The 20,000-nt window shown below is 47.0% G+C and overlaps 1 protein-coding gene across 1 annotated transcript in view; it reads right to left on the reverse strand.

Annotated features, from left to right (window-relative positions):
- Positions 1–20,000, reverse strand: part of LOC139382568 (zinc finger protein neuro-d4-like) — a 45,036-nt gene that overhangs the window by 20,537 nt on the left and 4,499 nt on the right. Inside the window, exons 2-7 of the mRNA XM_071126684.1 lie at positions 8,782–8,811; positions 6,385–6,545; positions 5,505–5,612; positions 5,084–5,211; positions 1,485–1,580; positions 361–439 (exon numbers count right to left, since the gene is read on the reverse strand). Of these exons, the coding sequence (XP_070982785.1) occupies positions 361–439; positions 1,485–1,580; positions 5,084–5,211; positions 5,505–5,612; positions 6,385–6,545; positions 8,782–8,811 (602 nt within the window). The remainder of the gene's footprint in view (positions 1–360; positions 440–1,484; positions 1,581–5,083; positions 5,212–5,504; positions 5,613–6,384; positions 6,546–8,781; positions 8,812–20,000) is intronic.

Raw genomic sequence — 20,000 nt, forward strand, 5'->3', positions numbered from 1 at the left:
AATAGATACACTCACAATGAATGAATGCTGATCCATCGCGAGCTAATGCCATGTCACCGTTTCAGTTTGAATATTGCTCGATAGATTGCTCTATAGTGTTCCCGTTAAACGGTTAAACGCTTGTTGTTCTAGCAGCCTTAACAGCGCTCTCATTCCCACTAGAGGAGTTGTCCCCTTAACATTGGCAGTGAGAGAATTGCTTGCTTCGTGCAGAGTGGAGACAGCAGCCATATGCTTGCCAGCGTAGTTTAGCCTGCAGTAAGAATGTTGTCTATGGCTCTTAGACATGGTGTGTGTGTGTGTCTGTGCGTGTGTGCGCGCATGTGTGTGTGCGTTCACGTGCGCTCGTGTGATACTCACTGTCACAGACGTACGGCTTGTCCCTGTCCTCAATGGTGCTGGGTTCTTGTCTCTTCCTCATACCCCCTACACCACAGGCCTGCAGCGAGAACACAGACGGGTGAACGGAGTTCACACACACACACACACACACACCATAATCATCTGCTACTTTAACAGGTGCCCCCCCTTCACTCTAATCACTCTTTCCTCAGACAGGCGGGGTTGATGACACCTACCAGGGAACTTCAAGCTCCAATTAACAACATGGCTGTTTGGATGACAGATACAGTCTTACAGCCTGCAGCGAGGCTTCACACAGGACGGAGAGAGAGAGACGCCTTTCTCGTCTAATAAGAGTTCTTTAGAATGCATCCACGTACGTGATCTGATAACTCACTGCATGTCGAAATACTGTGAATACAATGTCCTGTATCTAATGCCCACACACGACTAATACACTTGCAATAATGACTTGTTTCCAACCTCACTCCGAAAATGTAAGAATTGAGTATAGTGAACTGCGATATGAATGTGTATCTGTTTTATCTTTAAAGCTGAGGGGGGGGGGGTGGCTTCTTGGTACTCAGTGCACGGCTGCTACTGTACCGCTGACTGCCTGAGAGAAGAGGAGCGGGCAGGGGAGGTGAGCGGGCAGGGGAGGTGAGCGGGCAGGGGAGGTGAGCGGGCAGGGGAGGGGAGCCGGAAGGAGAAGAGAAGAGAACAGAAGAGGAGAGAAGAGGAGCGGGCAGGGGAGGTGAGCCGGAAGGAGAAGAGAAGAGAAGTGGAGCGGGCAGGGGAGGGGAGCGGGCAGGGGAGGGGAGCCGGAAGGAGAAGAGAAGAGAACAGAAGAGGAGAGAAGAGGAGAGAAGAGGAGCGGGCAGGGGAGGGGAGCCGGAAGGAGAAGAGAAGAGAAGAGGAGAGGAGAGAAGAGAAGAGGAGAGAAGAGGAGCGGGCAGGGGAGGTGAGCCGGAAGGAGAAGAGAAGAGAACAGAAGAGGAGAGAAGAGAAGAGGAGAGAAGAGGAGAGGTGCATGAACTCATAGCACACTAGTGTATTTGCGAGAGGAACTTGTTGCCCTATGCAGTGACAACATACAGGTACAGTAGATGGCTGTATCGTCCTGTGTGTTTCCCTCGTCTTACCCGTCCTTCGCGGTTCTTGCGGTTCTTGCGTTTGGGGACGTCCTCTTCCATCTCCTCCGCTTCCAGTTCATGGGGGAAATCACCGACCAGCAACTTCTGAAGCAGAAGACACACCAGAACATCAGAGGAGCAGCTCAGACGAGATATCAGCAGGGAAGAGCTCCAGGGAGGGGCTTGCCGGTGCTGAAGCACCCTCAAAATAAGCCCAGCACCTCCACTAGCTCCCCAATAAAGAATGTGCAGCTACCCCAGTGAGTTCCTGGTGCTGCAACTGGATAACAGTACAATAAAACAGGGACCAGGTCATACATGGGACAAAAACAAATAGAGAGATACACAGAGAGAAAGAGAGGGAGAAAGATACACACAGAGAGAGAGATGGAGAGATACAGAGAGAAAGAGAGAGGGAGAAAGATACACAGAGAGAGAGAGATGGAGAGATACAGAGAGAGAGAGAGAGAGAGAGATACAGAGAGAAAGAGAGATACACACACAGAGAGAAAGAGAGATACACAGAGAGAGAGATACACAGAGAGAGAGAGAGAAATAGAGAGAGAGAGATACAGAGAGAGAGAGATACAGAGAGAGAGTGTTAACAGTTTAGTGATGGTAGTAGTAGTCGTAGTAATTATGATTGTAGTTGTAGTACTGATATAAAGAAGAAGATGACCGTTATTTAGTTATAAGTTAGTTATAGTTTCATTTTCCATAATTTGTCTACTAATGACTGTTACCATTTTATTGTTATTATTTTTGTATTTAATTTTGTATTATTATTTACTACCATTTTATATTATTATTTGCTATCATTTACAATTTTGTTACAATGTATATTGTATACATTGTTGCTTTGGCAATATTGACACAATGTTTTTCATGCCAATAAAGCAGCTTGAATTTGAATTTGAGAGAGAGAGAGAGAGAGATACACAGAGAGAGAGAGATACACAGAGAGAGAGATAGATACAGAGAGAGAGAGAGATACGGGGATAGATACACACAGAGAGAGAGAGAGAGAGAGAGAGAGAGAGAGAGATACACATAGAGCGAGAGATACACAGAGAGAGAGAGAGATACAAAAAAAAGAGAGAGAGATACACAGAGAGAGAGATACAGAGAGAGAGATACAGAGAGAGAGAGAGATACACAGAGAGAGAGAGAGAGAGAGAGAGAGAGAGAGAGAGAGAGAGAGAGAGATACAAAGAGAGAGAGAGACACTGAGACAGCGAGAGACACCGAGACAGAGAGAGACACCGAGACAGAGAGAGGCACCGAGACAGAGAGAGACACCGAGACAGAGAGAGACACAGAGACAGAGAGAGACACGGAGACAGAGAGACACAGAGAGACACAGAGAGACGCCGAGTCAGAAAGAGACACAGAGACAGAGAGAGACAGAGACACAGAGACACAGAGAGACACAGAGACAGAGAGAGACAGAGAGTCAGAAAGAGACACAGAGACAGAAAGACACAGAGAGACACCGAGTCAGAAAGAGACACCGAGACAGAGAGAGACACCGAGACAGAGAGAGACACCGAGACAGAGAGAGACACCGAGACACAGAGAGACACATAGACACGGGGGGAGACACTGAGACAGAGAGAGAGACACAGAGACAGAGAGAGACACCGAGACAGAGAGAGACACCGAGACAGAGAGAGACACCGAGACAGAGAGAGACACCGAGACAGAGAGAGACACCGAGACAGAGAGAGACACGGAGATGGAGAGAGACACCGAGACAGAGAGACACCGAGAGACACCGAGACAGAGAGAGACACAAAGGAAGAGAGAGACACGGAGATGGAGAGAGACCCATAGACAGAGAGACACAGAGACACAGAGAGACAGAGAGAGACACCGAGTCAGAAAGAGACACCGAGACAGAGAGAGACACAGAGACGGAGAGAGACACAGAGACAGTAAGTCAGCAGGACAATCAATAAATTAGACCAGTAAGGGTGGCCTCCCCTCCTTTTAACACAAACCCCCCCCCCCCACCCCCCCCACCCCCCCCCTCTTAAACTACTAGTGACCAGGAGAACACTTTGCTGTTATTCATGTAGGAGTGAAAGAAACACTTTCTCTCATTGGCAAAAAGTATCAACATATTCTGCAAATAGAAAGTACAACACATGGGCCTGTGAAAGTATCCTTGACAAATAACAAAGAGAGGTGACAAAAAAACAAGTGTCCCAAGTGACAAAAGAACAAACTCTAAGATGAGCATATGGAGAGAAGCTGTAATGGAGGAGGAAACCAAAGCCCTCCTCTGTTAGCTTCCTGCTGGGTACAGGAGCTAGGCAAGGCCCAGAGAAGCTGTAATGGAGGAGGAAACCAAAGCCCTCCTCTGTTAGCTTCCTGCTGGGTACAGGAGCTAGGCAAGGCCCAGAGAAGCTGTAATGGAGGAGGAAACCAAAGCCCTCCTCTGTTAGCTTCCTGCTGGGTATAGGAGCTAGGCAAGGCCCAGAGAAGCTGTAATGGAGGAGGAAACCAAAGCCCTCCTCTGTTAGCTTCCTGCTGGGTACAGGAGCTAGGCAAGGCCAAGAGAAGCTGTAATGGAGGAGGAAACCAAAGCCCTCCTCTGTTAGCTTCCTGCTGGGTACAGGAGCTAGGCAAGGCCCAGGGTCAGAGGCATAGCCCCAACGGAGCCCCGGGCTTGCTGTGTGGGCCATTTATTGAAGCGCTAATTGGCTAATTGTCGACCTTAGGGAAGGAAGACGTCTGGAGCAGGTGGGGTAGGGACTGGAGACACGGAGCTCACAGAGGAGATGACAGCTCACCCGGAAGAGGAAGCAGGCACACACAGATTCAGAAACACACACATCAGCGCTCTCTCTCTCCCTCCTAAACACACACTCATACAGTCTCTGTCCAAAACACACACTTCATCTGGGGAGGAGGAGAGGAACTGTGCCAGTGGGGGAGTGTCATGGATGCAGGGGATGTGTCACTTCCAACCAGAGTCACTGATACTACAGACGGAGCCATGAGAGGGAGGGAGAGGGAGAGAGGAGAGAGAGAGCAGAGAGGGGAGAGAGAGAGAAGAGGGAGAGAGAGAAGAGAGAGAGAGAGAGAGAAGAGAGTGGAGAGTGGAGAGTGGAGAGAGAGAGAGAGAGAGAGAGAAGAGGGAGGGAGAGAGAGGAGAGAGAGCGAGAGAGGGAGAGAGAGAAGAGAGTGGAGAGTGGAGAGGAGACAGGAGAAAGAGGAGAGAGGAGAGAGAGGAGAGGAGAGAAAGGAGAGAGAGGAGGGAGGAGAGAGAGAGGAGAGAGAGGAGGGAGGAGAGAGAGAGGAGAGAGAGGAGGGAGGAGAGAGAGGAGAGAGAGGAGGGAGGAGAGAAAGAAGAGAGAGGAGGGAGGAGAGAGAGAGGAGAGAAAGGGAGCAAGAGAGGCATAAAGAGTGAGAGTGAGAGTGAGAGGGAGGAGAAGAAAGAAACTACACAGCAACTCAAAGGTGAAGATGTAGAGGAACACATCAGCGGGCTCAGAGAGAGCATGAGAGCTGGAAACTAGAACGTGTGTGTGTGTGTGTGTGTGTGTGTGTGTGTGTGTGTGTGTGTGTGCAGGCCACCATGAGTGATTCTAAGCTCCTCTTACCTGGCACTCGCTCATAGGTTCCTCTTCCTTGGTTTCCACCTTCTTGTCCAGAGTCTCTCCACTGAGCAGTGATTCCAACACCGGCCCCTCCGGCAAGCCCCCTTCCTTCTTCAGAGACGCCTCGTAGTCTGAACACACACACACACACACACCATACCGTACGTTAGTATCCCCCCACCAATACACACATAACAGTAACACTCCCCCTGCTAATACATGTTAGACTTCATCCCCAGCTATCCCTTTGCCCTGACAGACTAACACAACAGCTCCTAACACTGTCTGGAACGGAGCGGATGGAATGGAATCAAACACCTGGAAACCACGTGTCTGATGTATTTGATACCGCTCCACATATCCCACTCCAGCCATTACCACGAGGCAGTCATGGTAATTCCAGGTTTTCCTGTCTGTCTCGTACCGATCTTAAACTCAATGGGTCCGAGGCGCGGGTCCTCCAGAATGTTTAGCCGTCTCTTCTTGCGCCAGCAGCGCGCAGGGTAAGTATACAGCTGTCCTGGGGCCAAACCTGGGGGCCAAACAACGCCAGAGGAATGAAGTCATGTGAAAAGCTGCTAATGCAGACACAGCTATGGTGAAGGCGTTAAGGCGATGATGTTGTCTACTTGCAATGATTCTGAAGGTGAATATAATTTTATATCCACTTCAAAAATAGTTTTTTTTTTTTTGTGCAAACATAATTCTTTGGTTGAGGTTTATTTGCTTGACAAAGCAATACCTCTATCGGCCTTTTATGTCAGTAAAAACAACACAGTCTCACTCATCCACACTCGAAACACACAACTAACTCAAAACTCAGGCATACTGTACACATGCACACACACACACACACACACACACACACACACACACACACGCATCAGTGGAGGCTTCTGAGGGGCGGAAGGCTCATACTAACGTCTGGAACGGCACAAATGGAATGGCATCAAACACCTGGTAACCGTGGTAACCATGTGTTTAATGTATTTTGATACCGTTCCACTGATTAGGGCTCCAGCCATTACCACGAACCCGTCCTCCTCAAATAAGGTGCCACCAACCTCCTGTGAAACACACAGACACACTGATACTATACAGGGGTGTGAGAGAGGGGGGAGAGAGAAAGGAAGAGAGGGAGGAACAACAAAGAGGACAAAGGGCTGAGAGCAGAGGAGAACCAAAGATGTGTTCCAGACCTCCCTACCCCAGGCCTCATACCTCTTCATGCTGCCTCTTACCCTGTGTTTTATTACAGGGCTGCATGCATTGGAACACACACACACACACACACACCCACACACCTGGGCCGCGGTGGTTCTTCTCCATCCAGATGTAGCAGTTGCTCTGTGCCACGCCGGTCTGGGAGTCCAGGAAGGGCAGGCGCATGGAGCGCTCAGCACACAAGCGGGCATTGTAGCTGCGGCAGTGCTCGATGGCCTCTCTGTAGAACTCCTCGCCCAGACTGGCACACAGCGGGTACAGGGAGGCAAGAGAGAGAGCCCTGTTAACCTAGGTCATTTGAGGACCCACAGATCAACATTGCATAATGCCCACTCTACAGTGAGAAAATACATGTTTTGCCAAAGTACAGTATCATTCCTCGGTCTCTCTCGGTGTGTCTGGCCGTGGTTTTCTCAGAGGGCCTGGGATGTGTTGTGCCAGGGCATGTAGAGACGCATCAGTAGTGACACACGTAGGCACGCACGCACGTGCGCGCACACACACAGTGGATGTAGCGACAGATGAAATGTGAGACACAGTGCTCTGAATGTGTGGACAGAGAGGCTATCAGCATCGCCAGATGAGGTAGAATAGACTGTTCCCTCCCAGACATCACATCATGTCTGTGTGTGTGTGTGTATAGTTATACGTGTGGGTACTTAGTGCTAGAGTAATGTGTGTATACAGTGCCTTGCGAAAGTATTCGGCCCCCTTGAACTTTGCGACCTTTTGCCACATTTCAGGCTTCAAACATAAAGATATAAAACTGTATTTTTTTGTGAAGAATCAACAACAAGTGGGACACAATCATGAAGTGGAACGACATTTATTGGATATTTCAAACTTTTTTAACAAATCAAAAACTGAAAAATTGGGCGTGCAAAATTATTCAGCCCCTTTACTTTCAGTGCAGCAAACTCTCTCCAGAAGTTCAGTGAGGATCTCTGAATGATCCAATGTTGACCTAAATGACTAATGATGATAAATACAATCCACCTGTGTGTAATCAAGTCTCCGTATAAATGCACCTGCACTGTGATAGTCTCAGAGGTCCGTCAAAAGCGCAGAGAGCATCATGAAGAACAAGGAACACACCAGGCAGGTCCGAGATACTGTTGTGAAGAAGTTTAAAGCCGGATTTGGATACAAAAAGATTTCCCAAGCTTTAAACATCCCAAGGAGCACTGTGCAAGCGATAATATTGAAATGGAAGGAGTATCAGACCACTGCAAATCTACCAAGACCTGGCCGTCCCTCTAAACTTTCAGCTCATACAAGGAGAAGACTGATCAGAGATGCAGCCAAGAGGCCCATGATTACTCTGGATGAACTGCAGAGATCTACAGCTGAGGTGGGAGACTCTGTCCATAGGACAACAATCAGTCGTATATTGCACAAATCTGGCCTTTATGGAAGAGTGGCAAGAAGAAAGCCATTTCTTAAAGATATCCATAAAAAGTGTTGTTTAAAGTTTGCCACAAGCCACCTGGGAGACACACCAAACATGTGGAAGAAGGTGCTCTGGTCAGATAAAACCAAAATTGAACTTTTTGGCAACAATGCAAAACGTTATGTTTGGCGTAAAAGCAACACAGCTGAACACACCATCCCCACTGTCAAACATGGTGGTGGCAGCTTCATGGTTTGGGCCTGCTTTTCTTCAGCAGGGACAGGGAAGATGGTTAAAATTGATGGGAAGATGGATGGAGCCAAATACAGGACCATTCTGGAAGAAAACCTGATGGAGTCTGCAAAAGACCTGAGACTGGGACGGAGATTTGTCTTCCAACAAGACAATGATCCAAAACATAAAGCAAAATCTACAATGGAATGGTTCAAAAATAAACATATCCAGGTGTTAGAATGGCCAAGTCAAAGTCCAGACCTGAATTCAATCGAGAATCTGTGGAAAGAACTGAAAACTGCTGTTCACAAATGCTCTCCATCCAACCTCACTGAGCTCAAGCTGTTTTGCAAGGAGGAATGGGAAAACATTTCAGTCTCTCGATGTGCAAAACTGATAGAGACATACCCCAAGCGACTTACAGCTGTAATCGCAGCAAAAGGTGGCGCTACAAAGTATTAATTTAAGGGGGCTGAATAATTTTGCACGCCCAATTTTTCAGTTTTTGATTTGTTAAAAAAGTTTGAAATATCCAATAAATGTCGTTCCACTTCATGATTGTGTCCCACTTGTTGTTGATTCTTCACAAAAAAAATACAGTTTTATATCTTTATGTTTGAAGCCTGAAATGTGGCAAAAGGTCGCAAAGTTCAAGGGGGCCTTTCGCAAGGCACTGTATCTGTACTGTACATGAATGCAAGTCTATGTAGTAGATGTGAACGTGGGTCAGAGTGTATCCTGTAAAGTTGATTTAGTCTGTTATCTTGTGCACCCACCTCCCCCCCTCCCCTCCATCCCTCCCTCCCTACTCCCCTCCCTCCTCCCCTCCCTCCCTCCTCCCCTCCCTCCCTACCTGTTCTTAATGACTGTTCCTCCAGATTGCCTGTGAACAGAGAGATAGAGGGACACTGTGAGTCACTGCCTTCCTATTCTCCTCTCCTCCTCCTCATCATCCTATTTCATTCCCGGTGCTTCTCTAACACAGTCACAACACCAAGGTTGCCAGCCATGGCAGACATAAAGCATATTGTTCATGGAGTACACAGTATATAGGATCACAACCATACATTTGACAGTAGAAAGCATATAAGATCACAGTATATGTACTGTAGAACATAGGCTCATTATCCATACAGTATACTATACAGATGTAGGATCTTAATTTGACCTATATTGTCGCAGCAAAATAATCCTTCAACAACAGGATTTGAACGTGTAATCCAGAATGTGGCTTGATTGGTGGTTAGGCTATTAACTGGTTAAAATGAGGCGACATGAAAAGGCGACATGATAATTGTAGACCTCCACAAGTCTGGTTCACCCTTGGGAGCAATTTCCAAATGCCTGAAGGTACCACATTCATCTGTACAAACAATAGTACGCAAGTATGAACACCATGGGACCACACAGCCGTCATACCGCTCAGGAAGGAGGCGCGTTCTGTCTCCTAGAGATGAACGTACTTTGGTGTGAAAAGTACAAATCAATCCCAGAACAACAGCAAAGTACCTTGTGAAGATGCTGGAGGAAACAGGTACAAAAGTATCTATATACAAACGAGTCCTATATTTCGACATAACCTAAAAGGCAGCTCAGCAAGGAAGAAGCCACTGCTCCAAAAGCGCCATAAAAAAGCCAGACTGCGGTTTGCAACTGCACATGGGGAAAAATATAATACTTTTTTGGAGAAATGTCCTCTGGTCTGACGAAACAAAAATAGAACTGTTTGGCCATAATGACCATCATTATGTTTGGAGGAAAAAGGGGGATGCTTGCAAGCCAAAGAACACCATCCCAACCGTGAAGCACGGGGGCGGCAGCATCATGTTGTGGGGGTGCTTTGCTGCAGGGGGGACTGGTGCACTTCACAAAATAGATGGCATCATGAGGTAGGAAAATTACGTGGATATAATGAAGCAACACCTCAAGACATCAGTCAGGAAGTTAAAGCTTGGTCGCAAATGGGTCTTCCAAATGGACAACGACCCCAAGCATACCTCCAAAGTTGTGGCAAAATGACTTACGGACAACAAAGTCAAGGTATTGGAGTGGCCATCACAAAGCCCTGACCTCAACCCCATAGAAAATTTGTGGGCAAAACTGAAAAAGGGTGTGAGACCAAGGAGGCCTACAAACCTGACTCAGTTACACCAGCTCTGTCAGGAGGAATGGGCCACAATTCACCCAACTTATTGTGGGAAGCTTGTGGAAGGCTACCCGAAACGTTTGACCCAAGTTAAACAATTTAAAGTCAATGCTAACAAATACTAATTGAGTGTATGTGAACTTCTGACCCCCTGGGAATGTGATGAAAGAAATAGAAGCTGAAATAAATCATTCTCTATCTACTATTATTCAGACATTTCACATTCTTAAAATAAAGTGGTGATCCTACCTGACCTAAGACAGGGAATTTTTACTAGGATTAAATGTCAGGAATTGTGAAAAACTGAGTTTAAATGTATTTGGCTAAGGTGTATGTAAACTTCCGACTTCAACTGTAGATTCGCAACCATACAGTATACTGTATACAGTACATCCAATCCTAACCATACAGTATACTGCGATAAAGTACATACATTTGCCATCCATACAGTAGTAAATATAGCAAAAATGTTAGTGTAACAGACCAGACAGAATAATGGGACTGGCTACACCTCACACTCCATACTATACCATCACACCCGACCTCTGCACTGGGGATTAGAGATTTTCTGGCTGGGCATTAAAAGGGATATGTTGTGACCCCCTTCCCTCCCTGGCAGTCCAACCTATGGTCACCCACCAGTGCTTTCTATGGGATGAGAGGCCTGGATACCAGAGAAACCCGAATGTGACACACAGCAGGGAGGAACTGGAACAAGGCTGAGGGACTTAGACTATATCCCAATCCCCTATTGCATAACAGTGCACTGCGTTCGACCAGAGCCAAGTAGTACACTATACAGTATAGGGAATAGAGTGACATTTAGGACGAAGGTTAGCTGTGGCGGCGGTAGCAGGGAAATCAGTTCAACTGAGGCTGAGTGGTGTTGGACGGGTGGGGTCGTGAGGAATTATTAGGTATTATACTCTTGACATACTGGGAGTTCTACTGTACTGTTGGCATTCTACAGCATAGCTTTGATGACGGTGGAACGTGTAGTGGAAGTATCGGTGTAATCACCAGATACGTGTCAATCTTGAAGATGACAACACAGACAATGTTTCCCATCAATCCTCACCTTTAGACGAACCTCGTGGATAAGCTGGCTGGGGAGAATAATAGATACTCCTAAATGCAGAGAGGCAGAAGGACCGGCACACGCACGCAAACCTATACACCCAGCTTTTAAAATATTAAGTGTGTGATTTGGAAATAGGCTTGGGCTGAAAGGCTGCAGAAGTATGGTGATGCAACGAGGTAAAAGGAGAAGAACACATTCAAAATGCACAGCAGCTATAACCCCGGAGGTTCCCCCCTCTCCCCTCCCCCTTACGTCCCTCCCTCCACTGCACTCATGCCCATCCGCCTCGACCCCCCCCCCCCCCTCACTCCCAAATTCAGCCCCTCCCCCACCAGTCACCCCGGTCCTGCCATTTGAGCTATCAGAATAAGTCGCCCCCTTTCAAAAAGAAGTTGACAGCTGTAGAAAATGGCTGCCTTCGGTTTGGTTGCTTCTGCCTGAAATCTCATTACATTACTCCGCGGCTGTTTGCCCTTGAAGGCTTAAAAAAGAACAATTTTGGGTTAGTGGATGCTAGGCTGGGAGAACTGAGTTTATACCACATCACCAGGGAAACCAGACAGACAGACATGACCAAGCTTCTCTATCCTGACCACCGTCAGCATCCAGAGAGTCCCTCTACTAGTGGCCTACTACAATATGGAGGAGCTGAGGGCCTCTACTAGTGGCCTACTACAACCTGGAGGAGCTGAGGGCCTCTACTAGTGGCCTACTACAACCTGGAGGAGCTGAGGGCCTCTACTAGAGGCCTACTACAACATGGAGGAGCTGAGGGCCTCTACTTGTGGCCTAATACAACATGGAGGAGCTGTGAGGGCCTCTACTAGAGGCCTACTACAACATGGAGGAACTGAGGGCCTCTACTAGTGGCCTACTACAACCTGGAGGATCTGAGGGCCTCTACTAGTGACCTACTACAACATGGAGGAGCTGAGGGCCTCTACTTGTGGCCTAATACAACATGGAGGAGCTGAGAGCCTCTACTTGTGGCCTAATACAACATGGAGGAGCTGAGGGCCTCTACTAGTGGCCTACTACAACATGGAGGAGCTGAGGGCCTCTACTAGTGGCCTACTACAACATGGAGGAGCTGAGGGCCTCTACTAGTGGCCTACTACAACCTGGAGGAGCTGAGGGTCTATACAAGTGGCCTACTACAACCTGGAGGAGCTGAGGGCCTCTACTTGTGGCCTACTACAACCTGAAGGAGCTGAGGGCCTCTACTTGTGGCCTACTACAACCTGGAGGAGCTGAGGGCCTCTACTAGAGGCCTACTACAACCTGGAGGAGCTGAGGGCCTCTACTGGTGGTCTGGCCTGCTTTCAGCTCCAGGGTCTTAGCAGGGACTCTATGAGGCAGTCAAAGGTGGACAGGGAAGGCCAGGCTATGTTTCAGATAGTGGGGAAGAGGGAACCTATTTCAGCAGCATAACTCTGCGGCCAGTGTGATTCTAAACAGGCGGAGTACAGCGCCACTAGATAAGGTGGCCAGTGTGATTCTAAACAGGCGGAGTACAGCGCCACTAGATAAGGTGGACAGTGTGATTCTAAACAGGCGGAGTACAGCGCCACTAGATAAGGTGGACAGTGTGAGATGACCATACAGCAGCAGCCCTTCACAATCAGAGCCCCAGATAAAGCCAGAAATAAAAAACAGATACAAACATGCACAAAAACACACAAAGGAGGAGAAAATAGGAAAAAGCCTGGAGCATCAAGTGCCTTTTTAACAGTCTTAAACCCACAGAGCGTCTCGACACCAGGCAAACAGAGGGGAGTGATTGGTCCAAACAAAAGCAGAGCAAAGAGAGAAGCATATGGCTGGGAGCGCACCCACTAAAACACACACACACACAGACAGAGAGACAGACAGACAGACACAGACAGACAGACAGACAACCCTCCAAGATAGCACAACCCCCACCCTAACCCCCTATCTAATGCATTGGAAGCAAGCGCAATAAACTGCAGTCCAGAGAATGACAAATCTACACACGGTACATGCCACAACTGCAATTTCCTAACTACAGGACCAAAACCTCCAACCCCTGACCACTCTCCAATTAGCCTCAATTAGCAGTGGCTTGAATGAAAGAGAAACAGAGGGCTCCACCTAGAGGGAAAGTCAGGTCATTGGAAAATGAATCCTCACCATAAAAAAACGAAGCTACAATTACAAAATGCAATTAGGAAAAGGGATTACTTTCAATGGTGATTTCTAACTTGTTTAACAAGGGGATGTCTACATAATGACCCTGCAAGAGAAATGATATGGTATTTAACTAATGGATTATCAAGGAGTAGGCCTTTAGGAGACCGCTACATACACTAAATCATATTTTCGTAAAAGCACTATATCTATCATGAGGTTCGAACCTGGTATCATTCAGTATAGTAGTCCCAATATATCCTACACACACACACACACACACACACACACACACATGGGGTAGTGGGTTGTGTGGAGGGTCTGTCTGCTCTTTATGTATATTCTATGACTGAGACATATTGTATTCCTCTGGTGGGTGTGTATATATGTATGTGTGTGTGTGTGTGTGTGTGTGTGTGTGTGTGTGTGTGTGTGTGTGTGTGTGTGTGTGTGTGTGTGTGTGTGCAGATGGCCTACGCTGAGTTGGTCAGGTGTGCCAGGCAGGTATGCAGACCTATGTGTAGACCTGTGTGTGTGTGTTTGAAGTCAGCAGTGTGGTGAACAGCCTCCATAGACTAGCCATCTGACCATGGCCATAGGCCTTCAGTACTGATGCTTTACTGCTCTGGCCCACACAGCACAGCAGTGTGAGGCAGCTCTGCCTCGCTTGGTGGAGGAAAGGCAATCTGTGTACCCATCCCCCCACACACTATTCAATAATACCCTTAACCATTCAACCCCCTCCTCCTCTCCCCCTCCATCACTCTTCCCCCCCCTCCCCCCTCCATCTCCCCCCCCTCTCTCTTTCTCAGTACCCAGAGAAATGATTTATCTTTTTCGTTTTTTTCCCCCTCTACAGATGTGACTGCCTTTCCTTGGTCTCTCAGTACTCTCAGTAGATTGCTGTGCAGCTGAAGACTAGGAGATGTAAAGCTATAAGGCCTGGTAGAGTGAGCAGAACAGCCCAGAACTGAACAGCACAGAGACCAAACCCAGCTACTGCCTCACACACCCAACCAGACCCTGAAAATGAGGGCAGACATGTACACACTCTAGAAAATACATACTAGCAGTATAATAAAACCAGGTGAGGGCAAAGAAATGTAATACGTGGTCCAGGAAAGATAATCATTCCATCCAAACATAATCTATTATAGCCTGTATGGATTGCATCCACCCAAATTCCCCAACATTTTTTATTTTTTTTAAATGTTTCATTTTACACTCTCCAACTGTTGACCGTGAACATGCATTGTGCATAATAAAGAACCGTTCACAGACAAGTACACCAACTTCTTGTCACTTTGGGAGACGGCTTTGACGTAGCCATGTAGCATGGAACATAAGTGTATTCATGGCTAGGATGCCCGTCAGTGACTAGGCTGTGATGACAGGGGTGCGTATGTGTGGGTGTTAGTGTGGTAGTGCATGCAGGCCTGTGTGTGTTTGTATGTAGGCGTGTGTGTGTGTGTGTGTGTGTGTGTGTGTGTGTGTGTGTGTGTGTGTGTGTGTGTGTGTGTGTGTGTGTGTGTGTGTGTGTGTGTGTGTGTGTGTACAGTAAAGTGTGGCAGCTAGCATCTGCCAGTCTAACAGCTGGAACACGTTGGGCTGTTGAGGGGGCTGTGGCATTGTTCACCAGGAGTGGTCACACACACACACACACACACACACAGTGCTGATGTTGAACTGATGCTGACACATCAACAGACAGCAACACAGACAGCTGCACCACTGTAGGACTATCGACCAGCTCATCTGTTAAAGTACCATGTCCCTGAGACAAATACAACTTGGCATAGTGTGTGTGTAGAGCTGGGAATCCCCAGGGACCTCACAATACAATATTATCACCATACTTAGGTGCCGATACCATATGCATTGCGATTCTCATGATTCTATACATATTGCGATTTGATACTGTGATTTTATTGCGATTTGATGTTCCAAACATATTGCTCACATGTCTGCTGCAGAGGGACAAGAGCGAGCCATGAGAAAATGAGTTTTGATCAGTCATGGAAATAAAAGTGCTGAAATTGGCTCCCTATTTATAAAGAAGACGAAGAACGAGCTATGAAAGAAAAATACTGGAGTTTTGGTGCAGGTACAGCCAACTAACACAAAGAAATGATTGTGAAATGTAACTGTATCGATTTTTTCTCCCATCACTATGTATGTGTGTGTGTGTGTGTGTGTGTGTGTGTGTGTGTGTGTGTGTGTGTGTATGTGTGTGTGTGTGTGTGTGTGTGTGTGGGTGGGTGTGTGTGTGTGTGTGTGTGTGTGTGTGTGTGTGTGTGTGTGTGTGTGTGTGTGTGTGTGTGTGTGTGTGTGTGTGTGTGTGTGTGTGTGTGTGTGTGTGTGTGTGTGTGTGTGTGTGCGTGCGTGCGTGCGTGCGTGCGGGGTGTGTGTGTGTGTGTGTGTGTGTGTGTGTGTGCGTGCGTGCGTGCGTGCGTGCGTGCGTGCGTGCGTGCGTGCGTGTGTGTGTGTGTGCGTGTGTGCGTGAGTGAGTGAGTGAGTGAGTGAGTGAGTGAGTGAGTGAGTGAGTGAGTGAGTGAGTGAGTGAGTGCATGTGCGGGTGTATGTGAATGAAGTGGAGAGAGAGAACGCATCTGTACAGTAGGTGTCTCTCTCTGTCTGTGTTACCTATGTTGCATTCATCTAAACTCAGCAAAAAAAGAAACGTCCTCTCACTGTCAACTGCGATTATTTTCAGCAAACTTAACATGTGTAAATATTTGTATGAACATAACAAGATTCAACAACTGAGACATAAACTGAACAAGTTCCACAGACATGTGACTAACAGAAATTGAATAATGTGTCCCTGAACAAACGGGGGGTCAAAATCAAAAGTAACAGTCAGTATCTGGTGTGGCCACCAGCTGCATTAAGTACTGCAGTGCATCTCTTCCTCATGGACTGCACCAGATTTGCCAGTTCTCACTGTGAGATGTTACCCCACTCTTCCACCAAGGCACCTGCAAGTTCCCGGACATTTCTGGGGGAATGGCCCTAGCCCTCACCCTCCGATCCAACAGGTCACAGACGTGCTCAATGGGATTGAGATCCGGGCTCTTCGCTGGCCATGGCAGAACACTGACATTCCTGTCTTGCAGGAAATCACGCACAGAACGAGCAGTATGGCTGGTGGCATTGTCATGCTGGAGGGTCATGTCAGGATGAGCCTGCAGGAAGGGTACCACATGAGGGAGGAGGATGTCTTCCCTGTAACACACAGCATTGAGATTGCCTGCAATGACAACAAGCTCAGTTTGATGATGCTGTGACACACCGCCCAAGACCATGGCAGACCCTCCACCTCCAAATCCATCCCACTCCAGAGTACAGGCCTCTGTGTAACGCTCATTCCTTTGACGAGAAACGCGAATCCAACCATCACCCCTGGTGAGACAAAACCGCGACTCGTCAGTGAAGAACACTTTTTGCAAGTCCTGTCTGGTCCAGCGACGGTGGGTTTGTGCCCATAGGCGATGTTGTTGCCGGTGATGTCTGGTGAGTACCTGCCTTACACCAGGCCTACAAGCCGTCAGTCCAGCCTCTCTCAGCCTATTGCGGACAGTTTGAGCACTGATGAAGGGATTGTGCGTTCCTGGTGTAACTCGGGCAGTTGTTGTTGCCATCCTGTACCTGTCCCGCAGGTGTGATGTTCAGATGTACCGATCCTGTGCAGGTGTTGTTACACGTGGTCTGCTACTGCGAGGATGATCAGCTGTCCGTCCTGTCTCCCTGTGGTGCTGTCTTAGGCGTCTCACAGTACAGACATGGCAATTTATTGCCCTGGCCACATCTGCAGTCCTCATGCCTCCTTGCAGCATTCCTAAGGCATGTTCACGCAGATGAGCAGGGACCCTGGGCATCTTTCTTTTGGTGTTTTTCAGAGTCAGTACAAAGGCCTCTTTAGTGTCCTAAGTTTTCATAACTGTGACCTTAATTACCTACCATCTGTAAGCTGTTAATGTCTTCACGACCGTTCCACAGGTGCATGTTCATTAATTGTTTATGGTTCATTGAACAAGCATGGGAAACCGTGTTTAAAATTTAGATCTGTGAAGTTATTTGGATTTTTATGAATATTCTTTGAAAGAGAGGGTCCTGAAAAAGGCACGTTTCTTTTTTTGCTGAGTTTACATGTTACCGTAACTACCTTGTTGCCATGTTACAGGCCTCTGGCTTTGCATAAAGTGCCATATGTCTGTGTGTCTGCCTATATGACTGTATTCTATAGGACAGTGTTTCCCGACTTCAGTCCCACAGTACCCACAACAGTACACATTTGTATTGTAGCCCTGAACCAGCACACATGATTCAACTTGTCAACTAATCATCCAGACCTCGATGAGTTGAATCAAGTTAGTTTGTCTGGGGCCACAACAAAAACGTGTGTTGTTGGGGGTAGCCAAGGGATGGAGATGGGAAACACTGCTATACATGGGTGATGCTAGGTGTCTGTTTATGCACAATACCTATTACTATTGTGTGTGTCTGGAGCTTCTACATATCCACTGCTGTTCAAAGGTTTGGGGGTCACTTACAAATTTCTGTGTTTTTGAAAGAAAAGCACATATGTTGTCCATTAAAATCACATAAAATTGATCAGAAATACAGTGTAGACATAGTTAATGTCGTAAATGACTATTGTAGCTGGAAACGGCTGATTTTTTTATGGAATATCTATATAACTGTAGCCGTGCAGAGGCCCATTATCAGCAACCATCACTCCTGTGTTCCAATGACACGTTGTGTTAGCTAATCCAAGTTTATCATTTTAAAAGGCTAATTGATCATTAGAAAACCATTTTGCAATTATGTTAGCACATCTGAAAACTGTTGTACTGATTGAAGAAGCAATAAAACTGGCCTTCTTTAGACTGGTTGAGTATCTGGAGCATCAGCAGATGTGGGTTTGATTACAGGCTCAAAATGGCCAGAAACAAATAACTTTCTTTTGAAACTTGTCAGTCTATTCTTGTTCTGAGAAATGCAGGCTATTCCATGCGAGACATTGTCAAGAAACGGAAGATCACGTACAACACTGTGTACCTCTCCCTTCACAGAACAGCGCAAACGGGCTCTAACCAGAATAGAAAGAGGAGTGGGAGGCCCGGTGCACAACTGAGCTTCATTAAATAGTACCCGCAAAACACCAGTCTCAACGTCAACAGTGAAGAGGCAACTCCGGGATGCTGGCCTTCTAGGCAGAGCTGCAAAGAAAAAGCCATATCTCAGACTGGCCAATAAAAAGAAAAGATTAAGATGGCAAAAGAACACAGACACTGGACAGAGGAACTCTGCCTAGAAGGCCAGCATTCCGGAGTCGCCGCTTCACTGTTGACGTTGAGACTGGTGTTTTGCGGGTACTATTTAATGAAGCTGCCAGTTGAGGACTTGTGAGGCGTCTGTTTCTCAAACTAGACACTCTAATGTATTTGTCCTCTTGCTCAGTTAACACCGGGGCCTCCCACTCCTCTTTCTATTCTGGTTAGAGCCAGTTTGCGCTGTTCTGTGAAGGGAGTAGTACACAGCATTGTATGAGATCTTCAGTTTCTTGGCAATTTCTCACATGGAATAGCCTTCATTTCACAGAACAAAAATAGACTGACAATTTTCAGAAGAAAGGTCTTTGTTTCTTGACATTTTGAGCCTGTAATCAAACCCACAAATGCTGATGCTCTAGATACTCAACTAGTCTAAAGAAGGACAGTTTTATTGCTTCTTTAATCAGGACAACATTTGTCAGCTGTGCTAACATAATTGCAAAATAGTTTTCTAATGATCAATTAGCCTTTTAAAATGATAAACTTGGATTAGCTAACACAACGTGTCTTTGGAACACAGGAGTGATGGTTGCTGATAATGGGCCTCTGCACGGCTACAGTTATGTAGATATTCCATAAAAAAATCTGCCGTTTCCAGCTACAATAGTCATTTACAACATTAACAATGTCTACACTGTATTTCTGATCAATTTTAAGTTATTTTAATGGACAACGTTTTTTTGCTTTTCTTTAAAAAACAAGGAAGTTTCTGAGTGACCCCAAACTTTTGAAAGGTAGTGTATGTGTTTGTATATTCTGTGTATGTGTTCCAGGAGTCTGAGTGTGCTTTTCGGGCAGTACATCAGTGCATGGCAATCCAACTGGCGTGGCTGAACACTGGTCCTTCAGGTAAGATTATTGACTCTGCCCTTTTGCTGTTATTATGTGGATGGATCCTTCCTCCCTTCTCTCTCTCTCCCCCTCCCTCCCCCTCTCCCTCTTTCTCTCTAACATTATTAACTTGCTGCACGAGGAAATACTCATTTGCTTTACATGACTCCACCCACCAATTTCTAGCAGAAATCCATACCATTGGCCCGAGACAATTGTACTAAAGGAATTACCTCAGAGGGAAGTGTACTGTAGAATGGGATTACTGCAGAATGTATAGAATTGTGTGAGTATGTTTGTGTGTGCGCGCGTGTCGGTGTGGGCGCGTGTCTATGTGTGCGTGTGTGTGCGCGCGTGTGTGTGTGTGTGTGTGTGTGTGTGTGTGTGTGTGTGTGTGTGTGTGTGTGTGTGTGTGTGTGTGTGTGTGTGTGTGTGTGTGTGTGTGTGTGTGCGTGCATGTGCACATGGCACGTGTGTCTGCCAGAGAATAGGATTGTAGTAATGTCCAGAGAGTGGGATTAGAGGAATGT

The sequence above is a fragment of the Oncorhynchus clarkii genome, chromosome 24, assembly GCF_045791955.1.
Source record: "Oncorhynchus clarkii lewisi isolate Uvic-CL-2024 chromosome 24, UVic_Ocla_1.0, whole genome shotgun sequence".
NCBI lineage: Eukaryota > Metazoa > Chordata > Actinopteri > Salmoniformes > Salmonidae > Oncorhynchus > Oncorhynchus clarkii.